This window comes from Oryx dammah, unplaced genomic scaffold (assembly GCF_014754425.2).
Source record: "Oryx dammah isolate SB20612 unplaced genomic scaffold, SCBI_Odam_1.1 HiC_scaffold_11, whole genome shotgun sequence".
NCBI lineage: Eukaryota > Metazoa > Chordata > Mammalia > Artiodactyla > Bovidae > Oryx > Oryx dammah.
In genome coordinates, this window is record NW_024070195.1 from 40271249 (window position 1) to 40289067 (window position 17819).

The 17819-nt window shown below is 39.8% G+C and overlaps 1 protein-coding gene and 1 long non-coding RNA gene across 3 annotated transcripts in view; both read left to right on the forward strand.

Annotated features, from left to right (window-relative positions):
- STK38 (serine/threonine kinase 38) overlaps window positions 1-17819 on the forward strand; it is a 44720-nt gene that overhangs the window by 4071 nt on the left and 22830 nt on the right. The window contains exons 2-4 of one of the 2 annotated variants that reach the window (XM_040249814.1): window positions 1636-1768; window positions 15519-15570; window positions 16662-16784. In XM_040249814.1, the coding sequence (XP_040105748.1) occupies window positions 1638-1768; window positions 15519-15570; window positions 16662-16784 (306 nt within the window). In that variant the 5' untranslated portion in view covers window positions 1636-1637. Of the gene's footprint in view, window positions 1-1635; window positions 1769-1996; window positions 2347-15518; window positions 15571-16661; window positions 16785-17819 lie in introns of those variants that run through there. The other variant, XM_040249815.1, reaches the window with a different exon arrangement.
- On the forward strand, window positions 15579-16312 carry LOC120870205. Its single transcript, XR_005722752.1, has 2 exons — window positions 15579-16048; window positions 16256-16312. It is a non-coding gene; the product is annotated as an uncharacterized LOC120870205 (long non-coding RNA).

Here is a 17819-nt window from a genome sequence, read left to right on the forward strand (position 1 = left end):
ATCTCCTTGCAGTCCAAGGGCCTCTCAAGAGTCTTCTCCAACACCACAGTTCAAAGGCATCAATTCTTCGGCGCTCAGCCTTCACTGTCCAACTCTCACATCTATACATGACCGCTGGAAAAACCATAGCCTTGACTAGATGGACCTTAGTCGTCAAAGTAATGTCTCTGCTTTTCAATATGCTATCTAGGCTGGACATAACTTTTCTTCCAAGGAGTATGCGTCTTTTAATTTCATGGCTGCAATCACCATCTGCAGTGATTTTGGAGCCCCCCAAAAATCAAGTCTGACACTGTTTCCACTGTTTCTCCTTCTATTTCCCATGGAGTGATGGGACCAGATGCCATGATCTTCGTTTTCTGAATATTGAGCTTTAAGCCAACTTTTTTACTCTCCTCTTTTACTTTCATCAAGAGGCTTTTTAGTTCCTCTTCACTTTCTGCCATAAGGGTGGTGTCATCTGCACATCTGAGGTTATTGATATTTCTCCTGGCAATCTTGATTCCAGCTTGTGCTTCTTCCAGCCCAGCGTTTCTCATGATGTACTCTGTATAGAAGTTAAATAAGCAGGGTGACAGTATACAGCCTTGACGTACTCCTTTTCCTATTTGGAACCAGTGTGTTGTTCCATGTCCAGTTCTAACTGTAGAGTTAAACCACTAATAATATTTTTCCCCACTGGTAACATTTTGATATATGTTTCTAATAATTCTGTACATATACAGTTAGCACATAAAAGTGAAATGGTATATGTTCTGTTTTATAAACTATTATTTTCAATTAGATTGGAAATATTTTTCCTGAAAAATGTTTTTTGTTTGTTTTATTCTTTAAAGCCTTTCCTGACAAACGTTTAAACATATTTTAATTGTCTGCATGTTATTTCATTGTAGGACTTTTCCATGATTAAATCAGTTCTGTTCTTGGTTATTCAAGTTACTTGTAGTTTTTCTTTGTCATTACAAGGTTGCATTGAATCCCCTTGTGTGTGAATCCTTGTGGGTCTTTGATTCTTTCGAGGTAGATTCCTAGATGGCCAAGAGTGGTACTGTCTGTGTTACATGTTCTTAATATGTGTGTCTGGTATTGTGGTCTTGTTCCCTTCTTTTTGAAAAATGCAACGCTCTTCCTTAAGGATATATTCATATTGCTTTTGCTATATGGTAATTTCTTTGTATGTCTCCACAACATTTTACTTGTTGATTTGCTTACTGAATTGCTTCCAGTTTCTTCTAACACAGTTGATGGCATAAGGACCATCTTCTATAGCGCACATCTTGTTCGTGTTCCCTTAAGAGCCTGTGTGGAGTGGGGAATTCCCTGGCAGTCTGGTGGTTTCGACTCTGTGCTTCCACTGCAGGGGGCACGGGTTCCATCAGCACAAGAAAAATAAAAAAGGAACCTGTGTGATAGTTTCTCTAGGCCTTATACCTAGGCATGGTATTTCTGTGTCAAAAAACTTTAAGGTATACTTGTTCTCACCAAGTATTCTGTTTGTCTGGGTTTTGTTTTATACTGTTTGTATTCCAGAAAACTTAGGTCAGTTTACATTCCTACCAGCAGGGTAAGAGAGTGCAGAACTGGCGGATTCTGTCTCCAAGACTGATACCTCTTTTTTTTCATTGTTTCTGGCAGCCATGGCAATGACAGGTTCGACACCCTGCTCGTCCATGAGTAGTCACACAAAGGAGAGGGTGACGATGACCAAAGTGACGCTGGAGAATTTTTATAGCAACCTTATTGCTCAACATGAAGAACGAGAAATGAGGTAAAGAATTGTGAGGAAATCGAGTCATGGTTCTGGGATCCTTCTCTTTATCATGAATCACATTTGTAATATGATTGAAAGGAGGCTGGAGTAGCAGCAACCTTGTTCTAACCAATTCCATTAGGGTGGAGTAACAGTGTCGTTGATTTCCAAGGTCCTTGCTATTAACCCACTTATTTCTATTTCTGTTTACTGGTCAAGAACATAAAATTCCATGGTACTATAAGAAGTTAATTGGACCAAAACCTTGGAGTTCATCGTTAAAGCACTGTGATATAATGGAAAGAGCAGGATTATGGAGCCAGATCTGGGTTTAGAATCCTGCCTTTACCATCTGGTCGATGTATGAGGTTAGAACAGATTTTTAGTCTTTCTGCACATCAGTTCTCTATCTGGAAAATGAGGAGAGTACTACTTGCCTTTCAGAATTGCTGTGGGTATTGTGGGTATTGGATGAGTACCCACCAAAGTGCATCACACCTAGTAATCACATGAACGGTGGTAGTAGTGTTACTGAGTCCAAGCTCATGCTGCTCGCTGCACTGACAGACCAGTAAATTGAGAGACGAGTTGTTGGGATAAGGAATAGTGACTTTATTCTGAAAGTGAGAAAACTGAGAAGATGGTGGACTCATGCCTCTAAAGAACCACCTTGCCTAAGGCTTTTCTTCCACTAACACGAGAGGGAGTAAAGTCAGACATGTCCTGGTTCCTGTCAGCCTCCAGAGGGGTGGTTTTAATTTCTTCCTCCCTGCAATCATTCACAGGTGGGCCTGGTCATGATTGTTCCTATGAGCTAAACAAAGGTCTTTTAGCTTAAAGCTCATTACTTGAGAGGCAGGGTTACCAGAGATAGGTCATTACATATAATTTAAGTTTATAGGCAACATCTGTTTAGTGATTAACTTGTAATAGAATATAAAGGGTCTTCCCTATTGAGTGGCAGGTGTTGTTACTGATCAAGGTATTGTGTACTATCCATGTAGCAACTCATTATTTAAAATTTTTTTCCAGTGTTTTATTAAGAAAATATTCAGAAGCACAGAAAAGTTGAAAGAATTGTTTTCAATAAAGTAAATACCTATACAGACATCATATAGATTCTACATTTATCATTTATCACATATTGATCTATCCATCCCTTAATACATTCATTAATTCATCTTAATCTTTTTGCTTGTACTTCAGAGTATGTTGCAGATGTCTGTATGTTTTACTTCTGAATATTTCTGCTTGTATAATGAGTTTGATATATATATATTTCTTAAGGGAGTTCAAAGTTTGCATACAATGAAATGCACCACCTTAAGGGTACATTTCAATGAGTTTTGACAAAAACATATACCTGTGTAACTTAAACCTTTCTTAAGACAGACTATTGCCATCACCCAAGAAAGGTCTTTCCTGGAGATTCTTCTTCAACCCCTGGCCACTGCTGTTGTGGTTTTGTTTCTACCATAGATTAATATTATCTGTTCCATACAAATGGAACATGTAAATGGATTCATTTGAATAAAGCATCTTGCACTCAGCCTGATGTTTTAAAAGTTCATCCATTTTGCTATTGTGTCCATAGTTTGTTCCTTTATATTGCTGAATACCATTCTGTTTTCTGACTATACCATAGTTTGCTTATATGTTCTTTTATTGATAAAAATTTAGGCTTTTTAAAGTTTTTGGCTGTTCTGAGTAAGTTGCTCTGAACATTTATGTATAGATCTTTTGCGAACATTTGTTTTCAGTTCTTAGGTAAATATTTAGGAATGGAATAGCTGGCTCTTGGCTCATAAATATATATAAGTATATGTTTAGTTTTATGAGGAGTTGCTAGACATTTTTCTAAAATATTCCCAATGATGTATGAGAGTTGTAGTTGCTTTATATATATATTTTTTAAACATTGTATTATCAGTCTTTTAACTAGCTGTTTTTATGGATGCTCAGTGGTATTTTATTGTTTCTTTAATTTGCATTTCCCTGATGATTGAATGATGATCAGCATTTTTCTTTATATGCCTTTTGGCCATATTTTCCTTTCTGAAGTGTTTGTTCAAATTTTTTGACTATTGAGTTTTGGAATTTCTTTATATATCTTAGATAATGATCCTTTGTTGTAGATGTGTTTTGCAAAGTTTCTACCAGTCTGTGGCTTTCCTGTTCATCTAATTTGGCTTTTTTTTTTTCTTTTTCTTTTGTGGTTATTTCGTTCTGTGACCTCTAAGAAACCTTTGCCTACTCCTCAATCATGAAGATAATTCTCTTATGTTTTCTTCTGGAAGTTTTATAGGCTTAGTTTTTATATTTATATGATCAGTCTTGAATTGATAAGTGTGTGGGGTGTGAGGTGGGGTTTGAAATTCATTTTCCATATGGATATCCAGTTATTTTAGCACTCTGTTGCAGAGACTTTCTTTTACCCATTAAATTGCTTTGTCACTTTTGAAAATCAAATGCCATATAATTGTGAATCTGTCTTGGCTCTTTGTTCTGTTTCATTTATCTATCTGTCTGTATGCCAGTATCAGATTGTCTTGATTATCAGAGCTTTGTAGTAAGTTTTTTTTTTTTTTTTTTTGTAGTAAGTTTTGAAGTCAGTATAAGCCCTCAACTTGGTGGTGGTTCTTGTTTTTTCAAGGTTACTTTGGATATTCTAAGTTTTTTGAATTTACATACACATTTTAAAATCAGCTTATCAGTTTCTGCAGAAAAGCCTAGTGGAATTATGGTTATAGTTGTATTGAATCTGTGGATCAGTTTGAGGGAGAGTTGACTTCTTTACAACATTGAATTTTTTGATGCATATCAATCCATTTTTGTTCGGTCTTTAATTTTTCTTAGCAATATTTTGTAGTTTTAGGGTGGAGGCATTTCATGTTTTTTGTTTGTCTATTGCTAATATTTTGGGGGTTTTTTTAATGCTATTGTAAGTGGGTATTTGCAATTTCATTTTCCACTTCTTTGTTGCTAGTATATAGAACTATGACTGAATTTCGCATATTGACCTTAAACCTTGCAACTTGCTAATTTACTTTCATAGTAGCCTTTTTGTAGATTCCTTAGAATTTTCTTTGTAAAGAATCATACCCAGATAGAGTTTAACATCTTCCTTTCCAGTCTGTACACATTTTCTTTCTTTTTACCTTTTCACATTGACTAGGATTTCAGGTGCAGTGTGGAATGTAAGTGATGGGAGTAGACATCTTTTGTTCCCGATTTACAGGGGTAAGCACTATTTCTCTGTTCGTTATGATGTTAAGGTAGGTTTTTCAAAGATGCTCTTCATTGATTGGGAAAGTTTCCTTATGTTCCTGTTTGAGAATTTTTATCATGAGTGGGTGTTGACTTTTGTCAGATGCTTTTTCTGCGTCTTTGAGATGATCATCTTGTGTTTTCTTTGTTCTTTCACTATGGTGAGTTACATGAACTGGGTTTTGAATGTTAAACTCACCTTCCATTCCTGGGGTAAAACCCTCTTGGTCAAAATGCATTACTCTCTTTATATATTGCTGGATTTGGTGTGCTAAGGTATGGATAAGGATTTTTGCAATCGTTTTCTTCAGGAGGGTAGAAATAATAATTTACATGGGATATATGATTTGATTTTAAATATGCAGCTCTGTATGCAGAATAGCAAGATACTTTATACGTGGTGGTGGCTAGCTTTGTTCACTGGGACAAATAGCCTGTACAGCGCTCTTTGTTAGGATCATGGGGCATTCAAAAATAAATTTGCACGCTCTAGGCATGTGAAACCTGTTGGGGATGGTTATTTTCAAATACAACTGCTCTGTTGAAATCAGAACTTCTGGTGTTGCAGTTACAGAGAAATGTTTGGGTTCTGATTAAGTTACTTATTTTATTTGATAATAGTCAGTTGGTACTTGTTACCTGTTTTATTTACAGTAGTGTGTATATGTTAATCCCAATCTCCTAATTTATCACTTCCCCTCCATGTTTCCCCTTTGGTAACTGTAAATTTGATTTCAAGATCTTTGAGTCTATTTCTGTTTTTGTAAATAAGTTCATTTGTATCATTTTTTAATTAGATTCCACATATGTGAAAGTCAGTCAGTTGTGTCTGACTCTTTGTGACCCCACGGACTATACAGTCCATGGAATTCTCCAGGCTAGAATACTGGAGCGGGTAGCCTTTCCCTTCTCTGAGGGATCGTCCCAACCCGGGGATTGAACCCATGTCTCCCGCATTGCAGATGGCTTCTTTACCAGCTGAGTGACAAGGGAAACAGATTCCACATATAAGTGATACCATATGATTTGCCTTTCTCTAACTGATTTACATCACTTAGAATGATAATCTCCATGTCCATCCATGTTGCTACCAATGGCATTATTTTCTGCTTTTTTATGGCTGAGTCATATTCCATTGCATATATGTATCACATCTTTTTTATCTGTTCCTCTGTTGATGGAGATTTAGGTTGCTTCCATGTCTTGGCTACTGTACATACTGCTTCAGTGAACATTGGGGTGCATGTATCTTTTTGAATTATGATTTTCTCCAGGTACAAGCCCAGGAGTGAGATTGCTGGATAATATGGTAGTTCTGTGTTTGGTTTTTTTAAGGAAGCTCCATACTTTTCTCCATAATGGTTGTACCAGTTTACATTCCTACCAACAGTGTAGGAGGGTTCCCTTTTCTCCATAGCCTCTCTAGTACTCAGCTGCAGTCCATGGGGTCACAAAGAGTCGGACACGACTGAAGCAACTTAGCAGCAGCAGTGCCCTCATTTTTGCACTTGAGTTGATATTTGGTCTTAAGTTTGTTGATACATTTTGGTAAGACTGTTTGATTTTGGGTTTTATCACTCCAAGACAATTTTTTTAAAAAGCAAGTTATAAATAGCTCATATAACTCAACATCGGAAAATCAAACAATGCGATTGAAAACTGGGCAGAAGACCTGAATAGACATTTTCCCAAAGAGGAAACACAGATGGCCAGCAGCCACATGAAAAGATGCTCAGCCTCACTAATCATCAGGGAAATGCAAATCAAAGCCACCGTATCACCTCACACCTGACAGAGTGGCTGTCACCAAAGAGAATACACATAACAATTGTTGGCAAGGATATAGAGAAAAGAGAACCCTCCTGCATGGTCAGTGTGAATGTAAATTGATGCAGCTACTGAGGAAAACAGTTTCTCAAGCGACTAAAAATAGAGCTACCGTATGATCCAGCAATTCTATTCCTGAGTCTATATTAGAGAAAACCAGAATCACTAGTTCAGGAAGCTTTGTACCCAGTGTTCATAGTAGCATTATTTACAGTTGACAAGATATGGAAGCAACCTAAATGTCCATCAGTAGAGGATTACGTAAAGAAGATGTGTGTATGTGTACACACACACACAATGGAATATTCAGTTCAGTTCAGTCACTCAGTCGTGTCCGACTCTTTGCGACCCCATGAATCGCAGCATGCCAGGCCTCCCTGTCCATCTCCAACTCCTGGAGTTCACTCAGACTCACGTCCATCGAGTCCGTGATGCCATCCTGCCGTCTCATCCTCTGTCGTCCCCTTCTCCTCCTGCCCCCAATCCCTCCCAGCATCAGAGTCTTTTCCAATGAGTCAACTCTTCGCATGAGGTGGCCAAAGTACTGGAGCTTCAGCTTTAGCATCATTCCTTCCAAAGAAGTCCAGGGCTGATCTCCTTCAGAATGTACTGGTTGGATCTTCTTGCAGTTCAAGGGACTCTCAAGAGTCTTCTCCAACACCACAGTTCAAAAGCATCAATTCTTCGGCTCTCAGCTTTCTTCACGGTCCAACTCTCACATCCATACATGACCACTGGAAAAACCATAGCCTTGACTAGACAGACCTTAGTTGGCAAAGTAATGTCTCTGCTATCTAGGTTGGTCATAACTTCTCCAAGGAGTAAGCGTCTTTTAATTTCATGGCTGCAGTCACCATCTGCAGTGATTTTGGAGCCCCCCAAAAATCAAGTCTGACACTGTTTCCACTGTTTCCCCATCTATTTCCCATGAAGTGATGGGACTGGATGCCATGATCTTCGTTTTCTGAATATTGAGCTTTAAGCCAACTTTTTCACTCTCCACTTTCACTTTCATCAAGAGGCTTTTTAGTTCCTCTTCACTTTCTGCCATAAGGGTGGTGTCATCTGCATATCTGAGGTGATTGATATTTCTCCTGGCAATCTTGATTCCAGCTTGTGCTTCTTCCAGCCCAGCGTTTCTCATGATGTACTCTGCCTAGAAGTTAAATAAGCAGGGTGACAGTATACAGCCTTGACGTACTCCTTTTCCTATTTGGAACCAGTGTGTTGTTCCATGTCCAGTTCTAACTGTTGCTTCCTGACCTGCCTACAGGTTTCTCAAGAGGCAGGTCAGGTGGTCTGGTATTCCCATCTCTTTCAGAATTTTCCATAGTTTATTGTGATCCACACAGTCAAGGCTTTGGCATAGTCAATAAAGCAGAAATGGATGTTTTTCTGGAACTCTCTTGCTTTTTTCCATGATCCAGCGGATGTTGGCAATTTGATCTCTGGTTCCTCTGCCTTTTCTAAAACCAGCTTGAATATCTGGAAGTTCACGGTTCATGTATTGCTGAAGCCTGGCTTGGAGAATTTTGAGCATGACTTTACTAGCATGTGAGATGAGTGCAATTGTGCGGTAGTTTGAGCATTCTTTGGCATTGCCTTTCTTTGGGATTGGAATGAAAACTGACCTTTTCCAGTCCTGTAGACTATTACTAAGCCATAAAAAGGAATGAAATTTTTACCACTTCAACAACATGAATGGACTTACAGGGCATTATCGCTAAATGAAGTAAGCCAGACGGAGAAAGACAAGTACTGTGTGACATCATTTGTATGTAGAATTTAAAACATACCACAAACCAGTAAATATAACAAAGGAAGAAGCAGAGTCACAGAGAACAAACTAGTGGTTACCAGTAAGCGGGAGGGGTCACAAAGGGGTAGTGGAGTGGGAGGTACAAACTATTGGATGTAAGAAAGGCTACAAGGATGGATTGTACAACATAGGAAATATAGCCAGTATTTTGTGATATTTGTAAATGGATCGTAACCTTTAAAAACTATGAAAATTTGAAAAATTAAAAAAATACAGTGATTGGCAGGAGCTACTACAGTAGTAAGTAAACTCAAATTGGAACTGCCAGAGATAGATTTTCAAGAGTTTTGATGTTATGGGGGCAACATCACAGAACCTTGAAAAATAAACAGAGTTTTAATGATATGAGACAATTGATGGTTAAGAAACATTTAATTATGAGTATGTGGCTAACATATGCTGCTGCTGCTGCTGCTGCTGCTGCTGCTGCTGCTGCTGCTGCTGCTGCTAAGTCGCTTCAGTTGTGTCCGACTCTGTGCATCCCCATAGATTGCCTCCCACCAGGCTCCGCTATCCTTGGGATTCTCCAAGCAAGAACCCTGGAGTGGGTTGCCATTTCCTTCTCCAATGCATGAAAGTGAAAAGTGAAAGTGAAGTCGCTTAGTCATGTCCGACTCTTAGTGACCCCATAGACGGCCTCCCACCAGACTCCTCTGTCCATGGAATTCTCCAGGCAAGAGTACTGGAGTGAGTTGCCATTGCCTTCTCCAACATATGATGAGCAGTTTGAAATAATAAGTATTGGGCTGGTAAATTTGGGGGCTAATAAAAGAGATCAGGTTGTAATACAAATTTTTGTTTGTATATGCCTTGTTGTCTTTAAAATCTCTAGTTTTTCTCCCACTTATATGCAGCTTTTCTGCCATTCTATTTATAGTAGAGCACTGGGTTATATTTGCAACTTTTAATTTTATTTATTTGTTTATGGCTGCACTGGGTCTCCATTGCTGCATATGGGCTTTCTCTAGTTGCGGCCAGTGTGGGGCTTCTCATTGTGGTGGCTTCTCTGGTTGCAGAGCTAGGCATGTGGCCCCAGGAGTTGTGGTGCATGGGCTTAGTTGCTCCTCTGCATGTGGGATCTTCCCAGACCAGGGATGGAACCTGTGTCCCCTGCATTGGCAGGTGGATTCTTAACCACTGGACCACCAGGGAAGTCCAACATTGGTTGTATATGAACAAAGGGTTTACTGCAGAGGGAAATGAGATCAAAGCTGAAAGGCAGAAGGAGAAATGGAAAATCATTTGGAAATTGTCTCCTGTATAAAAGTAGAATATGAGAACATTGGGCTATTTCATAGAAACACTTCAGTGATCCTACATATTGGTTTAAACAATTAAATTCCCTGAGTCTAGTGTGGCAGAATGCTTATTGAAGCTCCTTATAGATGGCAAACTGAATACATCCAATAATGCAAATTCGTATTTTTTTAATCTGTCTTTTGCCTTTCCTGGCCTCTGTGTTAAGCTTCTCTAGCAATAGCAGTTCTCCTGTTCTCTCATGTGATCCTAGGTATCCATAAAGAGAGAGAGCTATTAATAATCACCTAGTTGTTCATAGAAAATTAATGGTTTGGATAATCTGTAGCAGTTTGAAATGAAAACTGAGGCAACTGGCATTTCTTTTTACAAAATGATCTGTGTTGTTTCTGTTCTTTATGAATATTATTTTGGTGGATTAATTAAAGCCACAAAAGCCTAATTTAATAGGCAATAATTTTGTGCTTTTCCCTTTCTTCCCCCTAAATCATATAAGAATTCTTCTACATTTTACCCTCTGAGAACCAGCATCTGCTGCTACTTCTCTTCCATATTCTTACTCAGGTTTTTCTGTTTGCTTTTAGTCTGATCTGATAATGAGTTTTGCAATGTGTGGTTATTATAGTGAACAAGTACAGTGTTTGACTGTTACTAGTGAGCAAGTGTCCGTTTTATATGGGCCCCAGGAATGGGTGAGTCTAGACTTATATATTAAGAAGAGGTGGCAGAAACACACAGAAGAACTATACAAAAGGATCTTCATGACTCAGATAACCACAATAGTGTGATCACTCACCTAGAGCCAGGCATCTTGGAATGTGAAGTCAAGTGGACCTTAGGAAGCATCACTATGAACAAAGCTAGTGGAGGTGATAGAATTCCAGTTGAACTATTTCGAGTCCTAAAAGATGATTCTATGAAAGTACTGCACTCAGTATGCCAGCAAATCTGGAAAACTCATCAGTGGCCATAGGACTGGAAAAGGTCAGTTTTCATTCCAATCTCAAAAAAAGGCAATGCCAAAGAATGTTCAAACTACCACACAATTGCACTCATCTCACACACAAGCAAAGTAATACTCAAAATTCTCCAAGCCAAGCTTCAATAGTACGTGAACCGTGAACTTCCAGATGTTCAAGCTGGATTTAGAAAAGGTAGAAGAACCAGAGATCGAATTGCCAATATCCATTGGATGATAGAAAAAGCAAGAGAATTCCAGAAAAACATCTACTTCTGCTTTATTGACTATGCCAGAGCTTTTGACTGTGTAGATCACAACAAACTGTGGAAAATCCTTCAAGAGATGGGAATACTAGACCACCTTACCTGCTTCCTGAAAAATATGTATGCAGGTCAGGAAGCAACAGTTAGAACCAGACATGGAACAACAGACTGGTTCCAAATCGGGAAAGGAATATGTCAAGGCTGTATATTGTCACCCTGCTTATTTAACTTATATGCCGAGTACATCATGCGAAATGCCAGGCTAGATGAAGCACAAGATGGAATCAAGGTTTCTGGGAGAAATATCAACAACCTCAGATATGCAGATGACACCACCCTTATGGCAGAAAGTGAAGAATTAAAGAGCATCTTGATGAAAGTGAAAGAGGAGAGTGAAAAAACTGGCTTAAAACCCAACATTCAGAAAACTAAGATCGTGGCATCCAGTTCCATCAATCCATGGCAAGTAGATGGAGAAACAATAGAAACAGTGACAGACTTTATTTTCTTGGGCTCCTAAATCACTGTAGATGGTGACTGCAGCCATGAAATTAAAAGACGCTCGCTCCTTGGAAGAAATGCTGTGACCAAGCTAGACAGCATATTAAAAAGCAGAGATATTACTTTGCCAACTAAGGTCCGTCTAGTCAAGGCTATGGTTTTTCCAGTAGTCATGTATGGATGTGAGAGTTGGACTGTAAAGAAAGCTGAGCGTTGAAGAATTGATGTTTTTGAAGTGTGGTGTTGGAGAAGACTCTTGAGAGTCCTTTGGGCTGCAAGGAGATCCAACCAGTCCATCCTAAAGGAAATCAGTCCTGAATATTCATTGGAAGGAGTGATGCTGAAGCTGAAACTCCAATACTTTGGCCACCTGATGTGAAGAACTGATTCATTGAAAAGACTGTGATGCTGGGAAGGATTGAAGGCGGGAGGAGAAGGGGACGACAGAGGATGAGATGGTTGGATGGAATCACGGACTGGATGGACATGAGTTTGAGCAAGCTCCAGGAGTTGGTGATGGACAGGGAAGCCTAGCGTGCAGCAGTCCCTGGGGTCGCAAAGAGTCGAACACGACTGAGCGACTGAACTGAACTGACTAGATATCAGTCAAACTAATTTGTTGAGATTTTTAAAGATTTCTGTAATACTCATTTTTAGAGTAATTCTGGATAATTCTCAGTTCTGGTCATGGAGATACCTACTGTTTATTTCTATACCATTTCCCTGGTTTTAAGTGACTCATCTGCAGAAATTAGAAATATTGTCCACTCAACTTGCTTGTAAAGTGGACTAGCCTTTCCTCCCGTCCCTGTTGCCTCTGAATCAAGCTGTGTTGGAGGCGAGTCTAAATTAGGTATAGTAAGGGGGGCTGATTACAAGTAGTAGTCATGAATGTGTGTGTACATTGTGACGCTTCTTTGTTTTTTTTTTTTTTTTTTTTTTTAGTAAATACATCTTGGGCTTTCCTGGTGTCTTAGAGTATAGAATCTGCCTGCAGTGCAGGAGACCCGAGTTCAATCCCTGGGTTGGGAAGATCCCTTGGAGAAGGAAATGGCAACCCACTCCTATATTCTTTCCTGGAAAACTTCATGGGCTGGTGGACTGTAGTCCGTGGGGTTGCAAAGAGTTGGACACCCGACTAAGCAACTAACAACAGACATCTTAAAAAAGTTGCTGTGTACAAAGCACTATTCTCAGTGGAGAAGTAGGATTCAGATATGGTCCTTGTCTTCAAAAGAACTTACTGTCTCATGTGGAAAATGGTCTCACACCCTAATAAAGGGAGTTCATGGAAGTCTTCCCGGGTGGGGTTGGGTGTGGTCTCTGTGTGGAAGTACCTTTCCCCTTCAGGGTCCTGGTTTGGAACATTGAGCTGGAGTGACCTCACCAGAGGCTGGGGTGTTAAGCTACCTGGCCCTACAACCAGAGACGTGTAGTGGAGGAGCCCGCCTTTGTTCATACAGTCAGCCCTTAGGTTCAGTGATTGTCAAGACTTTGCTAAATTTGTTTCATCTATTCCATTTTATTTTTTCTTGATTGTGTTTTAAAGCAAATTTGAAACATCTGTCTTTTTAGTCCTGTCTGCTTCAATATGCATCTCCAAAAGCATGGCCATTTTCTTATATCACAATGCCAACATGAGTCTAACCAAGTTAGTAACTCTGTGGTATTGTCTCACAGAGGATGTGATTCATAAGCCTTTTGTAAGATGTCACTGTTATATGCCATTTTTGGTGTCTTCAAGATCTTTGACTTGGTCCCAGTGAATCATTACCATGGATCATTTTGGATGGTAGGTTTTTTCTGGATATTTTCTCTAATAAAAGAATCTGAGAGGAATTCCTTGGCAGTCCAGTTTTAAGACTCCGAGCTCTCACTGCCTGAGGGCCCAAAAGTTTGATCCCTCATCGGGGAACTAAGATTTCATATTTCACAAATTGCACGCAGTGGCCAGAAAAGAAAAGAAGCTGGTGGTGTTCAAGATGTTGATGCTGCTGAATACTTTACTCTCAGGCAGATTATCTACTGAGACCAGTTTAATTACACTTGCAGCGGCAGGGTAGAATACTTTACAGTTTGAATTTAGATTTAAAATTCAGAAGGAGCTGTCTCTGTAACACACATTGTGTGATAGCATGTTAAGACTGCTGTCACCGTCTGCCATGATCATTCAGAGAACATGTAGTCAGTATGATGGTGTTTGATACTCAGGGCCCAGAAGTAGCTGACCAGGGTTGAGTTCTTATAGTCCTTACCATGAGTTTACTTTTTTTTTTTTTTCCGTTTACTCTTCTTACTCTTCCCAACTTCAACTATTTAACCACAAAAATGGAATTAATTTTCACTCCTGAAGTTACCAGTGGTACGGCCTTCTCTCTCCAATGTGTATGCACACGTAGACGCATATCCGCAGACATTCTGGGAACTAGAAGAGGAGTGGGGCAGACTGGGAGTCGTGCAAATACTTTCTTCTTCCTTCAGAGTTGCAGTAGATCTTTTCACTTCCTGGGAGTTTGGACACTAATGCTTGCTTATTATCCGATCCTGTGGATTTGTACTGTAATATGATTTCTAATAGTAAATAAATATAATTAAATAAAAATATTCATTTTCACTAAATACTGATATTGCAGTAAATATTCATTGACTAAAATAAAACTCATTATTGTCCCATGTTCCTCTCTGTGTGTTCCCTGTAGTTAGTGGCATCATTATCCTCTCACACAAGAAATTCAAAGACTGTTCACTTGACTCCTCTGTCAACTGGTCATCTTTGCAGTGATTCTGTTGACATCATTTTGAGTTTCCAGCCCTAGTTCCAGGTCTTTATTATCCATCTGACTCATGATAGCTTTTTTTGTTCCAGAGTCCCTTCCCACTTCTGTCCCCTGTCTGCTTTCTCCTCTGTCTGTTGCTTTTCCTGATAGTCCATCAGCTCATTACTACAGGCTGCCATTCTCAAAGAGAAACCTCATCACACCATTCCATTGCGCAGACTAAGAGTCAACCATCCTCGTGTGGTTGTTCGAGGTGCAGGGTGCCTCAGCTGGCCTAGACCACATGACGGTGCTTCCTCTGCCCTATATGTCTGTTCTTCCCTGCCCTGCTCAGCTGACTTGTTATCTGGGATGCTGACAGGGATAGAGGAGATTCCAGCCCCTGCGCTTTCATTTATTATGCGGAATAAATAACAGATGTGTGGAACTAGTTATAAGGAAATTTTACTTGTTTCTCTTAGTTTTATCAAGTCAGCATGAATCTATAGGTCAAAAATATTCTTGGATGCAGTTTCTAAGGTATCGCACTCCAAGGATTTAGAATCTCAAGGGTTTTTTTTTTTGGTGCTTTTTTGGTATTGTTTTGTTGTTGTTTGTTTGTTTTGGCTGTTCCTTGTGGCTTTGAGTCTTTTAAGTTTTATCAGTGCCACTGATTACCTTTTTTGAACATTCCCCCCCTTAAATCTCCAAATTCTGTGTTTACCTTTGTTACTACTGTGCTTGTGGCAGGGAGGAGGAGGAATATGTGAAAATAAAGGAAGTAGATTTCAGTCTGGGGCAGGGAGAAAAACACCCTGATAGAAGAGGTTATCAGACACCAGCTGTTGGTGGTTTGTTAAGGAGGAACTACCACACCCAGAGAGAGAGAACTTTACATTTTGAAATAAGATTCTTTGTTGCATTAACATCTTAAACAATTTTTGTCAAAATGTAGAACTAACAAAGGATGAGAATTTTTTCACTTGCCTTAGTAACTGTAATTTGTTGATTTAATGAAGCATTTTGAGTTTTACCTGTTTCTATCAGTTAAAAAAAAATGGTACATAAATTAACAGAAAGTTATTCAAATGTTAATTTCATATGTCTTTATTTTTAGACAAAAGAAGTTAGAAAAAGTGATGGAAGAAGAAGGTCTCAAGGATGAAGAGGTAATTAATATTGGAAAATTTTCCTTGAAACCAAGCCTGGCATCATGTCTTGTGTAGCAAGTTGTTAGCATTGGCGCATGGAGGAAGGGTTTTGACTTGTAACAGGAAATTATGAGGGCTGGTGTGCTTCTGGATTTAGGTACTCATGCACAGGGAGAAGTTGATTATTAAATACCAGGAAGGATGACTTCTAGGCTCTGTAGTAGTAAATTAATTAGCTTTAGAATTCCAAGAAAAGGAAGACATGAAATAAAATTAAAAAATTTTAAAAGCAAATTAGCATTTTTAATTCACTGAAAATGCTCCATAGAAGTGGAGCAAATTTCTGAAATTTTTGTCAAGGTGAAATACCTCTCGAATCAGCCTTTCCCCCCAATGCCCACAGATGTGGCAGAAAATAAATAAGAAAGTGTGAAAAGAACTGAAATGGCTATGGAAGTGTTCTCAAAAGGAGGAATGAATCATAGAACCCAGGAAGGTAAAGGTGAAGTCGCTCAGTCGTGTCAGACTCTTTGCGACCCCGTGGACTGTAGCCTACCAGGCTCCTCCGTCCATGGGATTCTCCAGCCAAGAATACTGGAGTGGGTTGCCATTTCCTTCTCCAGGGGATCTTCCCGACCCAGGGATCAAACCCAGGTCTCCCCCATTGGAGGCAGATGCTTTAACCTCTGAGCCACCAGGAAAGCTGGTGAAAAATACCCAAGACTAGTAGGAACAATAGAAAGTTAATGCATAAAATGAACCATAATGCGTAAAAAATCCAGAGAGAAATTTAAAAACCATACTTGTATATAAGAAAAGTTAAAGGAAAATGTTGATAGTTTATCCTTCCACTTTAGGAATAGTAGAGTAGCAGGCTGTGAAGCAGGTTCATCCACGTCCACAGAGGAGGCGTCCTCTGTTCAGTGTGGTTATTGTGTCTGAGGGCTGGGAGGCAGGGCTGACCTCCTAAGGGTCCTTCTGCGGTGCTCTCCTGTGTGAACAGATGGTGCTTAGTTTGGCGGGGCCCTGCTTTCCGGGTGGGCTAAACCACAAATAAGATTTGTTGCAGAGTCCCTTCCCACCTCTCTCCCTCTCTATTTAAACATTAGAAACGACTCCGGAGATCAGCGCATGCTCGGAAGGAGACAGAGTTTCTTCGTTTGAAGAGAACAAGACTTGGACTGGAAGATTTTGAGTCTTTAAAAGTAATAGGAAGAGGAGCCTTTGGTGAGGTAAAAACACCACAGCTACTTATCAAATACAGGAATCCCACAGAACATTGAAGTGACTAACGTAACGTGAGCTTGTAATGGCTGATAGAACTGTAGCACAGAGTGGGTGGGCCCGGCTTTGAGCCCTGTGTCTTACCTGCTCTCTCTCCTCTTTTTCTTGCCCTCTCACTGTCCCAGGGATCTGCTTGTTCTTCTCTGTTTTGCTAGAGATGATGTTGATGCTTTAAGTATTCATCTAGAGGGAGAGTTGATAGGTAGAAGGAAATCAATATTAATTGCTTAGTGAGTGCTTCTTTCCTAGAATCATGACTAATATTTTATACATGATGTGGTTAAACCTGAGGGGATATATAATGTTCCAGTGTCACACATCCGTTGGGCAACGGTACCAAAGCGGGGCCTAGGTCGTCCTGATCTCAAAGCTGTTGCTTTTCCCGTTACACTGCCTTTCCAAGAGCAAACTTGCAGCATATTTCCACCCTTTATTTCTTCCTGCCAGATTGGTACAGCTCGGAAAAGATAGCCCTGGGAAACAATTTATAGAAATCAGTTAATGTGGGTGGCGGTAGAGAATGAAAGCATTTGCAGCTTTGTCCCAGCTGGTTGTCCAAGTGCGTCCTGCTTGGTCACAAGAGCAGTCTGCTGGGGAGGGTTTGAATGAGCCTGTGCAAGATCCTCCCCATTTGTGGAAAACACCCAAAGTGAACGACCTACTGATGCAATAGTTTCACCATCATTGTAAATACAAAAGGAGCAGCACATTATTAAAAACCAGCACCTGGGGAAATGTGAGTACATATTCAAAGGCACAGGTGAAAGATTAAATTGATCCCTCAGTGTTCAGAATCCCTGTTGGCCTCTTGAGAGAGGAAAACGTACAGGACCACATCTAAAAGAGCTTTATGTTCAATGAGGAGGGGACGTGGGACTCGAGGAAAATAAGAATGTTTCAGGGAGAAGAAAACGTACTTGTCTTGGGGGAGGACTTGGGGATGTGCAGGGACTTGCCGAGGAGTTGTGTTTGGGTTTGCAGAC